Source organism: Ovis aries, chromosome 3, assembly GCF_016772045.2.
Source record: "Ovis aries strain OAR_USU_Benz2616 breed Rambouillet chromosome 3, ARS-UI_Ramb_v3.0, whole genome shotgun sequence".
NCBI classification, from domain to species: Eukaryota; Metazoa; Chordata; class Mammalia; order Artiodactyla; family Bovidae; genus Ovis; species Ovis aries.
In genome coordinates this window covers 9,050,524-9,070,357 of record NC_056056.1, presented here as the reverse complement: position 1 = coordinate 9,070,357, position 19,834 = coordinate 9,050,524, and the positions used below count along the sequence as shown (strand labels likewise).

The following is a 19,834-nucleotide window of genomic DNA, read 5'->3' as shown; positions in this document are numbered from 1 at the left end:
CCAGAAGAAGGACGTGATTGCTATTGACAATCTCCCAAACAGAGCAGATGCCTCAGGCTGAGCTCCAGACTATGGAAAGCAGGCTTTAGGGAGGGAAAGACTCCTTTTCTCCCCCTCTGGTCTTTAGTCTCTGGAGTCTGGGCTTCTAGTGGTAAAGATGGAGGTGTGTACCCTTGGGCTGTGGGTGCTGAGCTGATGTCTGCAATGAGGGACCAGTGCAGGGGCAAAGAGGAAGGAATTACTTCCTACCTGCTCTTGACTGTTTATGTAGAGGACTTTGTGAACCCATAAATTCAGGACAAGCCATTGATCCTCAGATTCCTTCAGTTCAGTTCAGTCACTCAGTCGTGTCCAACTCTTTGCGACCCCATGAATCGCAGCACGCCAGGCCTCCCTGTCCATCACCAACTCCCGGAGTTCACTCAGACTCACGTCCATCGATAGTCAGTGATGCCATCCAGCCATCTTATCCTTTGTCGTCCCCTTCTCCTCCTGCCCCCAATCCCTCCCAGCATCAGAGTCTTTTCCAATGAATCAACTCTTCGCATGAGGTGGCCAAAGTACTGGAGTTTCAGCTTTAGCATCATTCCTTCCAAAGAAATCCCAGGGCTGATCTCCTTCAGAATGGACTGGTTGGATCTTCTTGCAGTCCAAGGGACTCTCAAGAGTCTTCTCCAACACCACAGTTCAAAAGCATCAATTCTTCGGTGCTTAGCCTTCTTCACAGTCCAACTCTCACATCCATACATGACCACAGGAAAAACCATAGCCTTGACTAGACGGACGTATGCTATTTTCTGTTTACTTTTTGGAGACAGTATATTGGAGTAGTTAAGAGCCAGGGGCCTGCTGGCCAGCCGCTTTCTTTTAGGTCCTGACTCCACCGCTAATTAGCTGAGTAATCTTGGAAATGTTACTTGCTTCCCCTCTGCCTCCCTCCATGGTCTTTAAAATGTGAATAATCACAGGATTTACCTCATGGGGTTGTTGGAAAGAGAAAATTGTTGCATGCTGTGAACCCCAGATAATCTTCTACATGGAGTAAACAATAGTTGTTTGCTGTAAAACAGTTATCATTAAAAAAAAAAAACTCGATAAGAAAAAAGACTGTCAGATGGCTCTCTGGGACAAGCAGGAAGTTCTGGGTCCCTCTTAGAAGCTATTTTTGAGAGGAGGAAATCCTCCAGGGCAGAGGTGGTGAATTTCAGCTGTTCTGTGAGCAAGAAGGGTGCCTGAGGACAAAGCTGATGAGGTCCAAAAGGTCCCAGGAAGTTATCCTCAGAAAGGCCTAGAGTAAGGCATCCAGGTCTTCAGCGTCCACGAGTGCCTGCTCAGGGCTGGGGTGCTGGGGGGCAGTGGGGCGAGAGCTGCATGTCGTGGGGCCAGGAAGGCTGTACCCAGTGGTGCCATTCTGCTCACAGTGATCGTGTCCATTTGTTGCTGTTTGTTCAGTCGCTAGGTCGTGTCTGACTCTTCTGAGAACCCCCTGGACTGTAGCCCGCCAGGCTCCTCTGTCCATGGGATTTCCCAGTCAAGAATACTGGAGTAGGTTGCCATTTCTTTCTCCAGGGGATCTTCCTGACCCAGGGATCGAACTCTCGTCTCTTGCATCTCCTGCATTGGCAGGTGGATTCTTTACCACTGAGCCACCCGGGAAGCCCAGCGATCCTTTTACAAACTCTTAAAATGACAGAAGTAACACATTGTTTGTTGTAAAACTTATTTACCTTAGAAAGTCTCTGCTTTGCGGAGGTGGCCAGTGGTGACAGGTGGGTGTGTCCTCCCAGGCACTTGAATCCACACATACAAGTATCTGGGCACATGGGCATGTGCAAAGAGTCTTGCCCTTTTTAACCAAACTGGGAACATTGGGGTGAGCAGTCCGTTCTGCACCTTACTTTTTGCTCCCCTTGCAGTGTGGTGGGTATTGTTCAGTGGCACCAAGTGCCCGACTCCTGCATTCTTCCCTGTGGCTCTGTGGTGCCCATGGCCACGTGGTGGTCTGTCAGACTGGGGCCTGGACACAAGTCGATTTGTTTGGCCCCAATTGATAAGCACTTAGGTCATTTGTACTTTTCCCCTTTGACGGATGCTGCAGTGGAGAACCTTTGTGCGTGTGTCTTTGCTCACCTGCCAGGGTATTTCTGAAACACTGTGGCCGGAGGTGGAATTGCTGGGTGAAGACGACGGGTGGTGCTGGTGAGGACCACTCCGGGCTGCACTGCGCTCCCGCCAGCTGTGCCTGCCCGCCCGCCTCCCCCACTCCCAGCAGCGCTGGCCTTTGCCTACCAGTGACTTATGATGAAATGACGGGGGAAGGAGGACCTGTAGTTTTCATACACATTTCTCCACCCACGAGTTCTTTGTGCAGATAAGCTCTGCTTCCTGCTTCAAGGCTGTGCTCCCTGGGCCTGGGCTAGGCAGCTAGGCCGTGCAGCCTCCCACCCAGCTGTCCCTGCTTCCTGCCTCTCGCCCTGAATGTCCATCCTCAGTCCCCCTCCCCGCGTCCCTAGCACAGCTCTGCGCTGCCCTGTGGAGAGGCGCTGACAGAAGTCCACGCCCGGCACACTCGCCTCGGGCTGGGTCGGCTTCCCCAGCTCCAAGGAAGCTTCGTGCTTTTTCTAATTCGCCCCGCTCTCTGAGGTGATTGGGGTGTGGGCCTGTGTCTAAACACGCCTCCAGAGGCAATTCTAATTCCATTCCCTCTTAGTTACTCCCTCTGGACTCCTTAGCCACTCGGGAGGGGCTCTGCTACAGGTCAGGGCCAGTGTGGCCGGTCCACTCTTGCCCAGGGAGCCGTCTTCCTCATGTGAGACGTCCCTCAGCTCCAGGAGGGCACACGTACCGCCTCAGGGGGAAGGGGTCACCCCTGACCAGACCGTGGAGACAGATGTATCGTGACCATTGGCAAGCGGGGGATGTGCCGCATGTGGAAGTGCTTGGGGAAGGCTGCACAGATGGGAGGGATTATCTGTGTCTGGGCTCCCATGTGTGGGTGAGCTGTTCTGGGATGCCCCAGGTCAGGAGAGACGGGAGCACCAGAGTGCGCCAGGGACAGTAGATACCAAGACATGTGTCCACAAGTGGCAGAATCCCAGACTGGGGCTGGTTCTGGCCTCACTATGAGATCTGAGAGAGACTAGCCAAGCAAGCCTGGGTCCTCAAGCTGTGGAGATGGGAGACTAGCCGGCACAGCGGGGACCCAGTTCCAGAGGACGCAGACCAAGGCTTGGACGGCATGGAATTGGTGCACGAGGTGATGGCCAGACCAGCCACAAGCGGGACACTCCCCATGCCAAAGGGCGAGGCTCAGTCCATAGATTGTCTGACAAGAGAAAAGGAGAAAGGCAGGGCCAGCCCCGTGAGTCCTGGCAAAGGACTGGAAGCCCCAGGAAGCTGAGCAATGTCCTCCATCACTGCCCTTACTCTTCTCTGCCGTCAGCATGGGGCTAAATTGGGCAAACAGCCCTGGCCTGACTTCCTGACGTCTGGGGCCCTACCATCCATCCGGCTGCTTCTGCACAGGCAGGCTGGCTGGCCACCTCACACATCTGCTTCTGTGGGCAGCAGACTCCATGCCTCGTGATCCTCAGACATATAGGGATGCAATGATGGAGTGAGGGAGGAGCCTTAGTGGTTTCATTTCATCTTTGGGGACTGAGATCTAACCCTCCCAGAAGCAGGAGCTCAAGAGTCAGACAAGCTCAAGCTCAAACCCTGAGTGTCCCCGGCTACATGTTCTCAGGCCAGTCACCTGGGGCACATGAGCCTCAAGTTCTGTTATGTCGAAGGGAGGCTAATTGTAGAACCCACCTCACAGGGTAGTTGTGAAGGTTTAGAGAGACACACATGGTGCCTGGCGCATGGAAAGCACCCGCCCACAGGTGGTGGGTGGCATGAGTGTTATCTAGAGGAAATACTGCCTGGAAGAGCCCAGCAGCAGGGGACTCGTGGCCTCCTGTATCCATGGAGGCTGTTGAGAAACTCCGCGTATCCAGGAAGGGCAGGAAGAGCCCCATCTGGGCACAGCTGTGTGTCATGTTTAGTGACACAGCTGAGCCTGGGAGGGCAAGTGTCCGCAGGGGAGGAGCTGGGAACGGGACACGATGTAACGAGTAATGGACAGAATCCATCTAGCTGGCGAAGTTCGGTCTCCAACCACAGCTGGAGTATCGCCTAGACACCCTCTCGGGAACAGCGCCAGCTTTGACCTCTCCTCCCGTGGGACCCTGGGAACTTCCCCTACTCCTTCCACTGCTTTGAGCACCAGCAGCCGCGTGCCTTTCGCACAGCTCTGCTTGGAGCCCAGTCCACAGAAGTGAGGTGGATGACCAGCCGGAACAGGCCAGTTGGGTCCCCTGGCTGGGAGCTAGCCGGGGAGGAGAGAGCCTTCAGGTCTTTGCTGGCACTCAGTCGGGGAAGACACGCGAGCTCAGAAATTCCGTGCTGGGAAAAGCAGATCCTCTCAATGAGAAACAGAGACCCTGCAGGCAAGGGGAAGGGGAAGTGAAGGGAGAGAGGCCGAGAGGCAGCCGCCTGACCTCTTAGAAGGACTTCCAGGCAGTTTCTGGTTCCTGGCCCTCGTGAGGCCCAGCTGCGTCCCTGCTCATGGACTCCGGGAGATACCTCGTGTCCTTATGTAACCAGCTTATTAAAGGAGCTGGACTCAATCAGGTGTAAGAAGAAACCGACTTTATTTTTCCCCAGTGTCCTTTCCAGCCTGCTCTGTGGATTAGCTCTTTTCTCAGTCAACCCAGGGAACTCAGCAGGCCCCAAAGTCTCTCTGCTGTTAACAGTCACGTCCCTGCAGACCGTCCAGGGGAGGGCTCAGAAGCCTGGGCTCCCACAGCCTGGCTGGGCAGGAGGCCTGGGTTGGGGGAGGCACACGCTCAGTCCACCAGAGCCCGCCTCCCCGCTGGGCCACGAGCTTTGGGGCCCTCGGGGTGGGGACAGACGTGACAGGTCTGTCTGATGTGGCCCCTGAGGTTGGAGCCAGAGCTGGCGGCCTGCGCGCGTGCCCATTGCCAGCACACACGCTCTGTCTTTTCCTCGCTTTGCTCTCCTTTCTCCTCCTTTGCTGCTGCTGCTTCAGAATTTCCATCCTGGGCACCTCTGACTCAGCTCCCTTCGTGGGAGCAGTGCCCTTCCTTGGCCCCTTGGCCTCCAGCACTGCCCCCTCCCCTCCATGCAGGCAGCCCCCTGGTTCCTAGGACCTGTGTCCGGGCCTCCCTGCCCCCCACTGTGGTCTTGCCCTTGGCTCGCAGTGCAGTACCGCTCCTCACTGCTTCCCGCCCCAGCCTTGAGGCAGACTTGAGGCAAGAGTCAGATGATAGTGCTGACATTCACCCACGCCAGGCTCCTGGAACGGTCCCTGGAAGCTCTTCTCGCCAGACTTGAGTAGCGCGGGTGGGGAGCACCTACCCTCCCTGTGGTGGTGGGGAGCATAGCATGGGGACAACTCATCCTCTCCCCCTCGCTCACTCCCACTCCCACTCCCACTTTCTGAGCCTCCTACATAGGCCCCAGGTGGGCAGTCAGCTGATGCTGCAGAACCATTGTGGAGCCACCCCCTCACAGGGATGGTCCTGCACCTTGCTCCAGAATGTGGGAACCTTTGGCAGCTATTATTTTGTCCTTAGCCTTTCGAGCCTCAGGTAAAACAGGCAGAAAGAGTGGCTGTTTAACATTTTGTTACACTTAAAAAATGTTCCCTTTTCTGTTTAATCCAGCTCTCTAGCTTTCCCTTACTGCAACTGAGAATCTTTCCTGGACTGATACATGGATGAGGTGCTCCTGGGAGATCAGGGGACCCTTGAGTTCCCACAAAGCACCTGTGGATTATGAGCGTCGTGGATTCCCGCCCCATGTTTGCAGTAGTTCAAAGGTTTCTGTTTTCAGTCTTGGCTCAGATCCGCTTGGTTCGGGGGAGGGGTGCCATTCAGCGTCACTCTCTGTCTTCCCGCCATGTTCCCTGCAGGAGTCCAGCAGGTGGGTGCCCTCTATCCACCAGGGTTTCACTGACTTCCTCCGGGGTTTGTCTGTGGATGCGCTCACCATGAAGACCTTAGTAGCAGGAGGAGCCCAGTGACTGTCCCCTTAGAAGTCCCTGGGTGGGATAGGGGAGGAGGAGGGGTGTGGATGTGGGTTTGGTCGGGCTGAGTGCTGATGGGCTGCAAGCTGGCCGGGAGCGACTCCCGGGGCACCAGGAGCTGTGCTCTGAGCACCACCCTTTCCTCTCCCTGTTCTCTTCTTTGACGCTGTTGGTTTGGTGAACTGCTCCCCTTCCGCCGTTTTACCCCAGGGAGAGTGGATTTCCTAGTCTCTGATGCGCTTATTCCTTCCTCTCCTTCCACATAGCTGGGGTGTGATTTGACCAAGACCCAGTTTTAGGTATCAGGGTGGGTGGGGCTTGGTGAGATGGTTGGATGGCATCGTGGATTCAATGGACAGGAACTTGGGTGAATTCTGAGAGATGGTGAGGGTCAGGGAGGCCCGGCGTGCTGCAGTCCATGGGGTTGCAGAGAGTCGGACATGACTTAGCGACTGAACGACAACAACAACAGTTTTGGGTATCGGGGTGAGTGGGGCTTGGAGAACGGTGGTGTCATGCCCTGCTTTTATTGGATTCCCAACCAGTTGAGAAAAAATGTTTCTGCCCCTCATCCCCCTCTCCCAAGCTCGCAGCTCTGAGGTTTGTACAGATGACCAATGACAGGTTAGGTTAGGCTCTGTCTTCCTCTGCCTTCTATCCTTGCATGCCACGCACTCCACTCCAGGTATCCACGGGTGGGGTGGGCATGGTCTGGGCCAAAGTTGAGGACCCTTGGTAGTGTCCAGATTCCACTGTGACCCCCACCACTGACTGGGGGTTTGGGAGAAGGAAGTTGAGAACTCTTTCCTTAGAGCCTGACACCCAGAACCTTCTGGAATAATCCTGCAGGCACATTTTTACCAGCACTTTGGCTGCAAGCCCCACTTTCTCCCCTTCTGTGGAGTGAGAACAATAGTTCCTCCTTCACAGGCTGCTGTGAGGTCACATACGTGGACACGAGTCCAGTTCCCAGCACTCAGTAAGCTTCAGTAAGCATCAGTCTCTCCACACGACAGCTCTGCCAGAAAAGGCTCTCGTATGGCACCATTGCTTGGTTATCACAAAGAGAGATTGGTGAGTCCAAAGGTTTAAGTGCATTTCAAATTTTGATACATGCATTGCCGGACTGCTCTTCAAAAGTATTGAATCAGTTTATACTTCCATCCAGAGTACACGGAGTACGTGTTTCTTCTCTATTCCCTTGTCAGCGTGGAGATTGACCTTTTCTCATCTTTGCCAGTCCGCCAGGCACCGTGTGATGGGCGGTGCTTGATTTAATGTGCCTCTCTGCTGCCTCTTTGCTCGTCTGCTGGCCCTTTGTGAGTCTTCCACCGTGTGTGCTTCACCAAGTTTTCTATAACAGTGTTTATATCTTTCTTCATAATTCGAAAGAGTTCTTGGTACAGCATGAATGTCAATCCTAAATTTCTCTCTCATTTAGTATTTGCTTTTCAGTCTTGGCCGTGTTTTATTTTGCTTTGTTTGTCAGAGGGCAAAAACGTGGTATTTTCTTTAGTCCTATTCCTTGTCTTTCCGTTTACGGTTTTGGGGTTTCCCATCACGCCCAGAAACGCCTTCCCTGTCCACTGAAGGTGGCTCTAGCAGCTTGTGTGGAAGTCGTATTGGAACGAGGAAGGTGAAGGCACAGGGCTCCTGGTCTGGTGGGGAGCCTCAGTCAAGGGGAGCGAGGAGGAAGGCCTATACCAAGGCGGAGAAGAGGCCCTGCACAGAGGGGTGGTGGACCATGGCCAGGGAGAGGGAGGAGTCCTTGCTTCTGGCCCGAGCAGTTGAGTAGGCGTGCCTGCTCAGTTGTGCCTGACTGTTTGCAATCCCATGGACTGTAGCCCCCCAGGCCCCTCCATACATGGAATTCTCCAGACAAGAATACTGGAGTGGGTAGCCATTCCCTTCTCCAGGGGATCTTCCCGACCCAGGGATCAAACCCGGGTCTCCCACCTTGCAGGCACATTCTTTACCATCTGAGCCACTAGAGAAGCCCAGAGCAGTTGAGTAGATGGTGCCATTTGATGAAATGGGACCAGACCTGGGGAAGGGTGTTTTAGGGGTTGACTGCACTGCCTATATCCAGCAGAGACATCCAGAATACAACTGGACTTAAGGAGGCGGGACTCCAGAGGGCCTTCGTGGCCTGAGGTTCTGTCATGGGACTCCTGAGGACGCGGGTGGCAACCAGGGATAGGTAGAGTGGAGTGTCATTTAATAGATTTTAGTGGACGAATCTCTTCCTGGTGTTACTCAAAGAGGCTGTGGTGTCAGAGGCCCCAGGAAGGCTTTCTAAAACAATAACACACGGTGTAGATACATCCAAATAGCGCAGACGGCTTTTATTGCAGATGTGTTATTACAAGGATAATCTGAGAATATATTAAAAAAAAAAAAACCCTCCCTTTTATATACACAAAACGTGCTACATGGTACACTTGTGAGACTGCTGAGGTAATAGGCACATAGCCGGACGCAAACAGTACCAAACGTTCCACCGTCTCACCCGCCCGCCCTGACCCATGCGCCCTCCAGGAGGGTCTCACCTTCTTGTTTGTCCCTTACTCCCTGCTTGGCAAGAGTCCCAGCAGTACCGAGCCTGATGCTTCAGGGCCAGCAATGTGCTGACCGAGGGCTCCGTGGCCCCTGGTTATTCATTAACTCACAGCAAGTGGCCAGTTCTCGTTTTTGAGGCGCCTGGTCCCTGGGGAAGTGTAGTCTGGAGACGAGATGTGGACGCCAGTCAGCCTGAGAGCATGGCACCTTTGGTCTGTAGCCGTTTGGGGCCCCCAACAATTGGATGGTGGTTTCTCTTCAGCTGAATATCTTCTGGCAAGGTAGGCTATTATTTCTGCAGAGGTTAAAATGGCAGGTAGGCTAGCGTGTGGCTGGAAAGTACGAGACTGAAATTAACCATTGTCCGCGCGGCCGAGAGCGAGCTTTGGGGCCTGACTTTCCCTTTCCTGACCACGTGGAGTCCAGACTGTTTCCTACTAAGAAGCTAGGGAATCTTGCCCGGGAAGAAAGCACAGGGGTACAGAAAAGGTGAGGAGTAAGTCGGCCAGGAGAGGAGAACAGGAAAGGTGCCTGGAACTCGAGTGCCTGGGACTGGAGCGCAGAAGGGACTTAGTGAATGGGGCGGAGTAAATGCGCAGGCGGGTGGGCGGCTGGCTGGCTGGGGAGGTGGTGAACTGTCCTGAGAACAAGGAGAAGGCTAGAAATAGAGAGGCGAGGGTATTCTGAAACTGGGTTAGGTGCCAAAGAGGATCTTGAGCAAGGAGGTTGGGAAGCCCGGTGTGAGAGGGCAGCACTGTGGCCGGCCCTAGGAGCAGCCAGGCTCGGGGAACACCAAGCACTGCTGTCGGAACTGGAGCGACGCGGTCTGCAATGCGCCCTCAGACTCAAGTAACACAACACAAATGAAGTGCTCTTCTCCTAAGAGCAGAGCTGTCGTGAGCAGCCCTCAACGTCTGAGAGTTGAATATACGTGTGTTTCAGTATATACGGCAAACCTATATATATGTATCTAGATATATGGCACGGGTATATATCTAAACGCATATATATGCGGCATACATACAGGTGCACGAGGTCGGCTCACACACGTGTATATTACGAAGGTACTTTGCAGGTGTGTTTTATTGTGGGGACTTAATTTACTTAAAGAAAGACTTGTGTGCAGTCCTGTCCTGTCTGGAAACACGAAGGGCTGTCTGAGGTGCAGAGGAGTATTAGGGACAGAGATCGGTCGCATTTATCTGCTGCGGTGACTTGGGGAACCAGAGTCCAGCGTCCCGGTCCTCACGGCCCTGAGGGGGGCCAGCCTAGTGGAAGGTGTTGGGGTTGGGCCGGATCATCATCACCACCTTCTTGAGCGAGTAGGAACCTCCGCGGAACTCAGCCCAGTAGACCCCGTCTTGGTAGCGGCTCCGGTAGTGGCCCCCGCGGTACCAGACCCCATTGAGGTTGGAGTGGGCGCAGGCGTTATACCACCAGCCCCCCTTCTGGTAGTGGGCACAGTTGCCTGCAGGAGAGAAAGAGTAAGAAGTTCAGGGAGGAGGTTTGACCTGTGTCTGCTGTTTGCTCTCGAGGGGCTTCAGAGGGACCCCCGCCCACTGGGGGGCATTTGGAACAAAGATGCCAGAGAGGGCATGGGGCCTCAGACCTGCTCAGACCTTCCCTCCGACTGGGGCTCTGTGATCTTGGGCGAGCAACCTAACCTTGGTGAGCCCCTGAACACTCCTTGTAAAACAAGGATGAAGCGATGCCCCCTCACAAGGTAGGTAGGACCCACCTGGGAGCTGAAGGAGGCTGAGTACTAGCCCAGGGCTAGCTGTGGAGCAAGCACCGGGGAGGGCTCCACACCCCGGGTTTGTGCAGAAAACGGAAGTGACCCGAGGTGGGCGGGTTGAGAGCCAAAGGTTTTTTCTTAGGAATTTCTTTTTCGTTGAAACTATTAGATAAAGAGTCTTCCGAGAGTGACAAAGGAAGTGTTTAGGATGAAATGTTCCTTTATTCCCCCCTAGCCTGTCATCCAGGCATTTTTTTTTTTTTTTTTTTTCACGAAAGCAAGATATTTTCATAAAGTTTCTGGCACCCTCATATCATGCTCAATTGTGCTGCCAAGGACAAGCAGTTCGGAACACCAGTAAAAGTGTGGGCAAGGCACAAGCAGGCATGCAGGGGCATCGCCCTTCCCAGGAGTGGGGAAGACACGGTCAGGCCCAGGGGGGCACCCCACTCAGTGGACGGGCTGCCTTATCAGATCTGTGGGTTTGGCGACCCAGGGGGGCTGGCGGCTCCACTCCAGAAGCTGCCATGGTGGGAGGTGAGAAGGGAGCAGGCCGGCTGAGGCAGAACGCCGAGAGGAGGCCCAGCGCCGGGCGCCCAGAGCCCCAGTAGCCCAGGTCTTCCCAGAGTTCTTCTCTGGCTCCTTTGGGCTACGACCCGAGGTCACGGACTCCTAGTGGTTGTGTTGGATTCAGAGGGCAGGGCGCTGGGCATGCCACAGCCAAGCCTTCCCTCAGCCAGCGGACGCCCCTCCTAAGCTTGCCCCACACACCTCCAGGGACAGGGAGCTCACTGCTTCACGTCCAGTGACCCTGCTGCCGGATGGGCCTGACGGTTGGGGTTGCAGAGCAGCCTTCTGCTGCTCCCCATAATGGCTATAAGCCAGCCTTCTGTCCCCAGTGTCCGACCAGCTCAGAGGGTTATATCTTCCTGAAGCCTCGGCAGCCCTGGTCTCAGCAGACACGCCGCCTCCTGGGGGCCCCTGTGGCAGGGTCAGCTCTGTGCCAGGGAGTAGGTGGAGGTGTGGGCATGTCCCCGTCTGCCGCCTGGGGACCTGGGGTAGGGACCCCTCTGGGAGGTGGGGAGGCAGCCAGGCTTTTCTGAAGAGCAGGGAGTTCCTGGGGCTCAGTCGCTCAGTCGTGTCTGACTCTTTGCAAACCCCTGGATTGTAGCCCACCAGGATCCTCTGTCCGTGGGATTTTCCCAGGCAAGAAAACTGGAGTGGGTTGCCATTTCCTCCTCCAGGGGATCTTCCCGACCCAGGGGTCAAACCCGCATCTCTTGAGTCTCCTGCATTGGCAGGCAGATTCTTTACCACTAGCATCATCAAAGTGGGGGATAGCCTGTAGCCTGGGACTAGGGGGCCAGGTTCGCCTGCGAGAATAGATAGCCTTGGCCTGAAGTGGGGCTCAGCCCCTTGCAGAAGAGCCCTGAATTCTGCCACCTGACAAGGGCGCAGGGCCCCTCGTCCCCAGGAGCTGAGGTGGAGCCTTGAGATGCACGCGGGGGATTTGATGTCTAGCCCCGGGGCCGGGCTGTGTGTGCTCCTCAGGGGTTTCTGTTTTTACTCTAGCTTTTTATTTACTAAAGATCCGGCCCTGAGGCCTGCAGTCTTGGGCAGGTGGATTCGTCCCTCCTGCCCGATTTCCTCTCAGTAGCTCCCCCCAGCGCTGCACGAACACATCACCTGAGAGACTGTCCCCGCCTAGAGCCCAAGTCTCCCGAGTCCCAGGCAGAGCCCTGCAGGCGCACTCTCACCTTCTCACCCGCTTCTCACCCACCGCCCGCTAGGCGTGTCCTCATTCCCAGATGTGGAAACAGGCCCAGAGGAACTGGGAGGCACTGGGGCGTGGAGGCGGGGCGGCCTTGCTCCGAAGGCTGTGTGGCCCCAACTCCGGGGCTCAGGCAGGGAGTGACGCCGTGCACAGCCCGGCGCAATGTCCAGCTTGGCCGAGTGGCCCTCCAGTGTGTCATTCGGGGAACTCTGTACCTTCCCCTTTCCGTAAATGCCACGCTGACCCAGCCTTGCGAAGGGGATCTGTGGGCAGAGGGCGGAGGAGTAGACCTTCAGGGGATGGGAACAGAGTTGGGCAGCTGGGCCCTGGGATGGTCCTGTTCTCAGGCCTGGGAGTCAGAGGCTGGGCTTTGATCCCTTTCCCCGGCCCTTCACCTGCCAGTGACCCCACTGCTCCTACCTGTGTAGACGTCGTGGTCTCTGTCCAGGGTGGTGAACTGCTTGCCGTTGTGCCAGGTGAAGGAGTCGCCAGCGTTGCCATGGTAGCGCCCCAGCCGCAGCTTGTAATACTCGCTTTCAGGCTCCAGGCGGAAGCTGGCATACTCTGCAAAGACCTTGCGGCCAGACCAGTCCTCCATGGTCACCAGCAGCTTGTAGTTGCCTTGGTTCGTCAGCCAGTAAATGTTCTCCAGGCCCAGCCAGTACTCGCCGTCAATGTTCCCAAACCCTTGCTGGGGAAAATGCGGAGAGCATCAGTGAGGAATACGCAGTGTGCTCAGCCAGCTGGGCCCAGCTGTCGGCAGCTCAGTGCCGGACGCGGGGTCTTGGAAGCAGGCAGAGCAGAAGGCAGGCCTGCATATAATCCCTTGTTTTCCCCACCTGGCTGGCACTTGATCAGTCACTTTGCATGTTCTCAGCCTCAGTCAGGCATCACTCAAGACCACTGAGAGAGCGCCTGTCCCGTGCTGGGCAGCGTGTGAACATGGGTTCCTCTACGTTACCCATCCTGCAGGGTTGCTCTAGGGACACACGTAACCTGGTAAATTGAGAGCCTAGCACACAGTAGGCTTGCAACATAAGTTCCTTAGGCAATTCTCTTACCTTCTCTGAGTTTCCGTTCCTTTCTCTGGGGAGGGGCTGTGTGTAAGAGTCTCTTATAAACTAAGGCACAGATGTGACCTCTGACAAAGGCATGATCCCTCCTAGGTCTAGAATCCAGTGGATATATTACCATTTTTCCATATAGTTTTGAGAGTCATCAGCCAGGTGGTGGCCACTTGAAGTCTTGGAAATAGCTGAATTCGTTAATGATAATAATAGCTAGTGTTCAGTAAGCACTTAACGATGTGCTGGCACTCTTATCAGAACTTTTCATAGGTTATTTTCTTAATCCTCACACCAGCTCTGTGAGCAGGGCACTCTCAGTGTCCTCCCTAGAGTGGGTGGACTGAGGCCCAGAGAGGCCCAGAGTCGCAGAGCACGTGAGCCAGGATTTGAGCCAAGAAGCCCAGATGTAACCCCTGTGCCAACTGCTCTGAGGAAGGGAACGTGGAAAGGAGATGGAAGGAGTTAGGGAAGTGAGTCTTTAAGAACCTCTCAGCTAGGAGGCAGTAGAGAAAGAGGAGGAAGCAAAGGGCACAGGCTGGTCAGGAGGTGGTTGGAGGACAAGCAGGGCAGGAGTGGGGCCCGTGGAGCCTCGTGTGGGTGCTGCGATCCTGGTGCTGGTCAGCGTGCGGGCATCGAGGCTGTGCCTCAGCTGTGTTCACTGCTCTGCCTGCTCCTGTCTGTGCAGACGTTTCATCCCTAAACTGGGTCCAGGCCAGCCTCTCCCCACCAGGGCTGGCCTGAGAGTAAGGAGGTGATGAACAGAAGCACCTGCTTGCGGGGGTGTCCTCAGTACGGCCTCTTTGTTCAGAAGAGGAAGCCAGGAGTGGGCGGAGCCCTCAGCCTCTCCTCCAGAAGGAGGAGGAGCGCTCAGCTCCCTGGGAATTGGGAGCCCTGAGGCTGAACCCTGGGGCTAGGACCCAGTATCTCCACAGTTCCCTACAGCGGGCCGTGTGGGAGATCCTCAAAGGCCCCTGGAGCCTCAGGCCCTGCCCTTTCTGGGCTCCGAGGGCAGGTCTTCTCCTGGGAGCCCCAGCTGGGACCACAGTGCTCCCCACATCCAGCCCTGTCCGTGGGGCTTTCGTGGTCTGGACCCCTCACTCTGTACCCCGCCACAGTTGTTGGTGGGGCAGGGGAGGAGCAGCCAGTCCTCTCCACCTGCTGGCTCTGTCAGGGTCCACCTCCCTCGGGGCCACACAGGCCTCCCTCCGAGGACCCTGGCGCTCTGTGTGTGTGTGTGTGGGTGTCCTCACCTTGTACGTCTCCCAGTTCCGGAAGAAGTTGACCGAGCCGTCCAGGCGCCTCTGGATGACCGTCCAGCCCCCGGGGTCGTGCCTCTGGTCGCACCACACCTGCATGAGGCGGTTGGTGTTCTCTGGCTTCACCAGGTAGATGGAGCTGGTGTCATGGCCGTCTTCCAGGGCCTGCAGGCAGTCTCTCCATGGGCCTGGGGACACAGGTGTGCATGCATCACGGACCGCCCTGTCACCTGGCCCCCGAGTTGCATCCTCCCCTCTCCACCCCCACCCCTCCACCGCTGGCTGTACCCGGAGCAGCACAGCCCCAGGCCGGGCTCTGGCTGGAAGCCACAGGCCTGCAGGGCACTGCTTTGGGTTTGTGAGTTTGAGAAGTAACGTGATGTAAAGACAAGAACCCAGGACTTGGGGGCCCAGACACTTGGGTTCCGTGTACACTTTCACCCCTGACTGCCACATGGTGTGGTTGGCCGAGCTTCCTTACTTGCCAAGCCCTCTGTTTCCCCCTTCTGTAGAGGCAGCTTATGTTTACCTCGTGGAACTGTATGGATGGCTGGGATATTTGTGTGCAATTCCGGGAGTGATTTTTCTAAGTTGTTTTATTGGCAGAAGGATATGTGAGCCTGCTGAGGGGCAGCAGCATCTGTCAGCACCTGGTGGGGCTCCGCCTGGCCAGTGAGCCTGGCTCGCTGCCCTTCCTGGCCTGGCTGACTCCACACCAGCCTTCCCAGCGACGGTGCTTGGGGACAGTTGCTGCAGGCTTTAGTAAGTGAACTTCTACTGGGTCACAGGGGCCCCAGTGGTGCCCAGAACCTGTAGCCAGAAATTTTGGGACATTTCTGGGATTCAGACACTGGCCTCCAGATATCTTTTGGGGGGACTTAAGTTTTTGTTCATTGCTCAGTTGTGTCTGACTCTTTGCAACCCCATGGACTATAGCCCCTCAGGCTCCTCTCTCCATAGATTTCCCAGGCAAGAATACTGGCGTGGGTTGTCATTCCTTCTCCAGGAGATCTTCCCAATCCAGGGACTGAACCCAGGTCTCCTACATTGAAGGCAGATTCTTTACCATCTGAGCCACCAGGGAAACATTGGAAGGACTGATGCTGAAGCTCCAATACTGATGCTGAAGCCATCTGATGAGAAGAGCCAACTCATTGGAAAAGACCCTGATTCTGAGAAAGATTGGGCTTCCCTGATAGCTTAGTTGGTAAAGAATCTGCCTGCAGTGTAGGAGACCCCAGTTTGATTCCTGGGTGGGGAAGATCTCCTGGAGAAGGGATAGGCTACCCACTCCAGTATTCTTGGGCTTCCCTGTGGCTCAGCTGGTAAAGAATCAGCCTGCAATGCAGGAGACCTGGGTTCGATCCCCGGGTTGGAAAGATCTCCTAGAGAAGGGAAGGGCTACCCATTCCAGTATTCTGGCTTGGATAAGTCCAAGAACTGTATAGTCCATGGGGTTGCAAAGAGTCAGACACTACTGAGCGACTTTCACTTTCACTTTCTTTCTGGGAAAGATTGAGGGCAGGAGGAGAAGGGGGTGGCAGAGGATGAAATGTTTGGATAGTATCACCAACTCAATGGACCAAACTCCAGGAGATAGTGAAGGACAGGGGAAGCCTGCTGTGCTACAGTCCATCGGGTCACTAAGAGTCCGACACGACTTAGCAACTGAACAACAAAAACATTTCTGTTTAGCTCTATCAGTATATTCTAGAGCAAGCTCACCAAGGCCGACAGAGACCACACCCAACCTCATCCTGCTTAACCATCACAGAGGACTAATCCAGCCCCATCACTGCCAGGAGGCACTCAGAGCTCACGTTTTAAGGTCCATGAGCTTAAACGATGGTATCCAGCCCATCCCAATACATGGCTTTCTGAAACTGAGACCAGAGGGGTTCTGTGACCTGTGACTTCCCTGAGCTTGGGCAGCCGGGTCAGAGTAGGTGGGGTCACTGTGAGAGGTCTTTCACGCCTCCCCAACTTCCCTTGGCAGTGGTTTCCCATGTTTGAACGTTAGTCATGTCCGCAAAAGGGCACAAACCCGAGTCACTAGGAGCCAAGTAAACTGGATTCATCCTAATTGATCTGAGGAAACTTCAGATATTTTTCAGGACCTAGCCACTGAGCTGTGTATTTTTAAATAATATCACCACACACAGCTTCAACTTCTCTTCAAAGCAGTCCTAAACAGAGAATGGTTCAGACCAGAAGTCCTAAGATAACTCTATCTTGTTCCATTTGTGCGTTTGTTTGTTCAACAACTGTTAATATTGAGTCCTGGGCCCGGCAGGTCCTGTGCTGGGCCGTGGAAGCCTTCTCTCGACCTATATTCCCGTGGGTCCAGTCCTTTCTGCTTGTGGACAAGCACAAGTGGCAGGTGTATGTAGCTTTTCCTGTGTTGATCAGACTTCTCATACGCCCTCCTGGCAGTGATGGGGCTGGATTAGTCCTCTGTGATGGTTAAGCAGGATGAGGTTGGGTGTGGTCTCTGTCGGACCCTCAGGTGGGCCTTTCCTGAGGCCTCATGCCAGTGCGTGAGCATCCCCACCTGGAACCTGATGGCAGGGCACAGGGCACGGACTGCCTTTTTCACCCTCTGTGCCGAGAAGCAGCACCGAGAAGAAAGGTGGGCACTCACCACTGACCGCTGACCCCCTCCCTGCATCCTCCAGGGAGCAGCTGCTCACCCATTTACCCATCGGCCAGCCCTCTTGGTTCCAAGCACCCGCCCTGTAGCAGATACAACACAAACAGCTACCTCCTTCTTTGCCTTGTGCCTCTTCCATCCCGAGAAGGGGAGCCCACACCTCCAGAAAGAACATTCATGACGGAGAAAAAGAAAAAATGGGTTGTGTTCAGCCCCCAGCCCTGGGGACCCAGGCAGAGAATGGGAGTCTGTCCCCGGCAGCTGGAGCGGAGCGCGGAGCAGGGGTGGGAGGCCTCCCAGCTCAACACCGAGTCAGATGCACAAGAGAGCCTGTTGGGCGTGGAAGCGGGTGACAGAAGGTCCAGCAGCCTGCAGAACAGCACCCACGGCAGACGAGCAGCCGGGCCTCTTCCTCTCCCTGAAGAGCTGCAGCGGGTCCCACGGATCCTCAGGCTGAAAGGCCGGCTTGGAAGGCGGGGGTGCCACACGGGGAGAGTCTTTGAGGCCCAGGGGGTGGGGGCAGTCAGCCTCGTGGCTCCCACCTGCACTACCTGTCTGGGTTCCAGGAGCGGTTCCAGCTTTGCCTTTGACATTTCTCCAAAAGGCCGTTTTTTTCTTAAGAGGCACATGTTTTTAAATGTTTTGGGTCCACCAGTCCTTTTAAACATTTGGAGGATGCTTCAGATCCTCTATCCAGAAAGACACACAATTCTGCTGATAATTAGAAGGTAAATGAACCTCCAAACCCCAGATTGGAAAACCTTGGAGCTAAGAGAGGCTTGACTGGAGTGAAAGTAATACTAAAATATTTCTACTAGCCACCACTGCGGGTATTTACTACGTGCCCCATCCATGCATTCATACCTGAGATCTTCCTGACACACCTGCCAGGTAGGTTCCCCTGCCTCCACAGATGAAGACAGTAGAGCATGGGGACCTTGGGTGACACTCCCAAGGTCACGTGGCCGGTAGGGGGAAGGTGCTGTACCTGCACCCGGGTGGTGTCCAGAGCCCACATCCGGAAGTCCTCTTTCTGCTCCTTGAGCAGGTTGGACTGCAGGGCAGGGGCCTGGCTGAGTTCTCTCTGTGTTCCTGCTGCTGCTGCTGCTGCTGCTGCTAAGTCGCTTCAGTCGTGTCCTACACTCATCTTAATCGTTGCCCCGCAGCCAGGCTAAGAAAATAAGGACTTGCAGTTCTTCTTTGTCAAAGTGTTGTGCCTTTTAAAATCTTTCTTGATTTTTCTTCTATGCTTACGTTTTAGTGTCCTTTGCCTGTTTTATAACTATTTTAACTGTTTCAGTGTTTCTTATGACATATCAGCCTTCCTTTTCTTTTTTAAAATGTTTTTTGTTGATTTATTTTTACCATTGCTGCTGCTGCTGTTGCTAAGTCGCTTTAGTCGTGTCCGACTCTGTGCAACCCCAGAGACTAGGCAGCCCACCAGGCTCCCCCATCCCTGGGATTCTCCAGGCAAGAACACTGGAGTGGGTTGCCATTTCCATCTCCAACGCATGAAAGTGAAAAATGAAAGTGAAGACGCTCAGTCGTGTCCGACCCTTAGCGACCCCATGGACTGTAGCACACCAGGCTCCTGCGTCCATGGGATTCTCCAGGCAAGAGTACTGGGGTGGGTGCCATTGCCTAGATGTGCGTTTATTTATTAACTTATGGCCACACTGGGTCTCCCTTGCTGTACTCGGGCTCTTCTCTGGTTGCAGCGAGCAGGCGCAGCTCTCTAGTTGCAGTGCTCCGTCTTCTCATTGCGGTGGCTTCTCTTGATTCCGAGCACAGGCTGTAGGGTGCAAGGGCTTAATGGTTGCGGTGCATGGGCTTAGTTGCTCCATGGCATGCGGAGTCTTCCCGGACAAGGGATCGAACCTGTGTCCCCTGCCTTGGCAGGTGGATTCTTGACCACTGGACCACCTCCTCTTTTTTTAAAAAAGGCACACCTAGCAATTCTTTCCTTTAAGTCTTGTAGGTATGGCATGCTTTCTAAAGTCATGGGGTAACTGTGAAATAGTGTAGACATGTTTAGTATTTTCTGCAGTTACTGAAATAGATCTCCATGTGTCTCCTGCGTGCTGCACTTCACATGACCCTGCGGACCTCCCATCCAGAGTGTGACTTCCCATTCCAGACAGTGATTCCTCAGACACCCCTGCAGAGCTCTAGAAGAGCTCCTGCATTCAAACACATGCCCTTTTCTTCTTAAAGGCGCCAGGGCAAGGGTCAGTAAATTAAATGGTGGACGAAAATTAGTCGGGAAAATACTTGGCATTGAAATGTTGGCAGCAATAAAATGATAAAGGAGCAGAAAAACAGCAGCAGGGAGATTGTCATGCAGCTGCATTAAAATGACAGAGTCAAGACACTGCCTCTGATGAGAAACCTATAACTGGTATGTGTGCGTGGTGTCTGGAGGAGGACGTGGCTCCCACTCCAGTGTTCTTGCCGGGAGAACCCCAGGGACAGAGGAGCCTGGTGGGCTACAGTCCATGAGGTCGCACAGAGTCGGGCACGACTGAGCACCTGGGCACATACATGGCATCGTTGTGAAGGACTCAGCGAGGTGTCAGACTCTGACTCAGATATCTATGTGCCTGGGACTGGAGCCCTTGGCTCAAAGCTTGGTGGCCGCATCTCCTCACTGTGTGACTTTGAGCAGGTCCTCACTGGGCCTCCGCCTCCTCTTCTGTAATCAG

The 19,834-nt window shown here is 54.8% G+C and overlaps 2 protein-coding genes across 18 annotated transcripts in view; one reads left to right on the top strand and one right to left on the bottom strand.

The window, feature by feature from the left end:
* RALGPS1 (Ral GEF with PH domain and SH3 binding motif 1) overlaps nucleotides 1-19,834 on the top strand; it is a 302,601-nt gene that overhangs the window by 147,909 nt on the left and 134,858 nt on the right. The window lies entirely within an intron of this gene.
* Nucleotides 8,422-19,834, bottom strand: part of ANGPTL2 (angiopoietin like 2) — a 36,155-nt gene continuing 24,742 nt past the window's right edge. The window contains exons 3-5 of the mRNA XM_027966435.3: nucleotides 14,477-14,670; nucleotides 12,580-12,850; nucleotides 8,422-10,118 (exon numbers count right to left, since the gene is read on the bottom strand). Of these exons, the coding sequence (XP_027822236.1) occupies nucleotides 9,919-10,118; nucleotides 12,580-12,850; nucleotides 14,477-14,670 (665 nt within the window). The 3' untranslated portion in view covers nucleotides 8,422-9,918. The remainder of the gene's footprint in view (nucleotides 10,119-12,579; nucleotides 12,851-14,476; nucleotides 14,671-19,834) is intronic.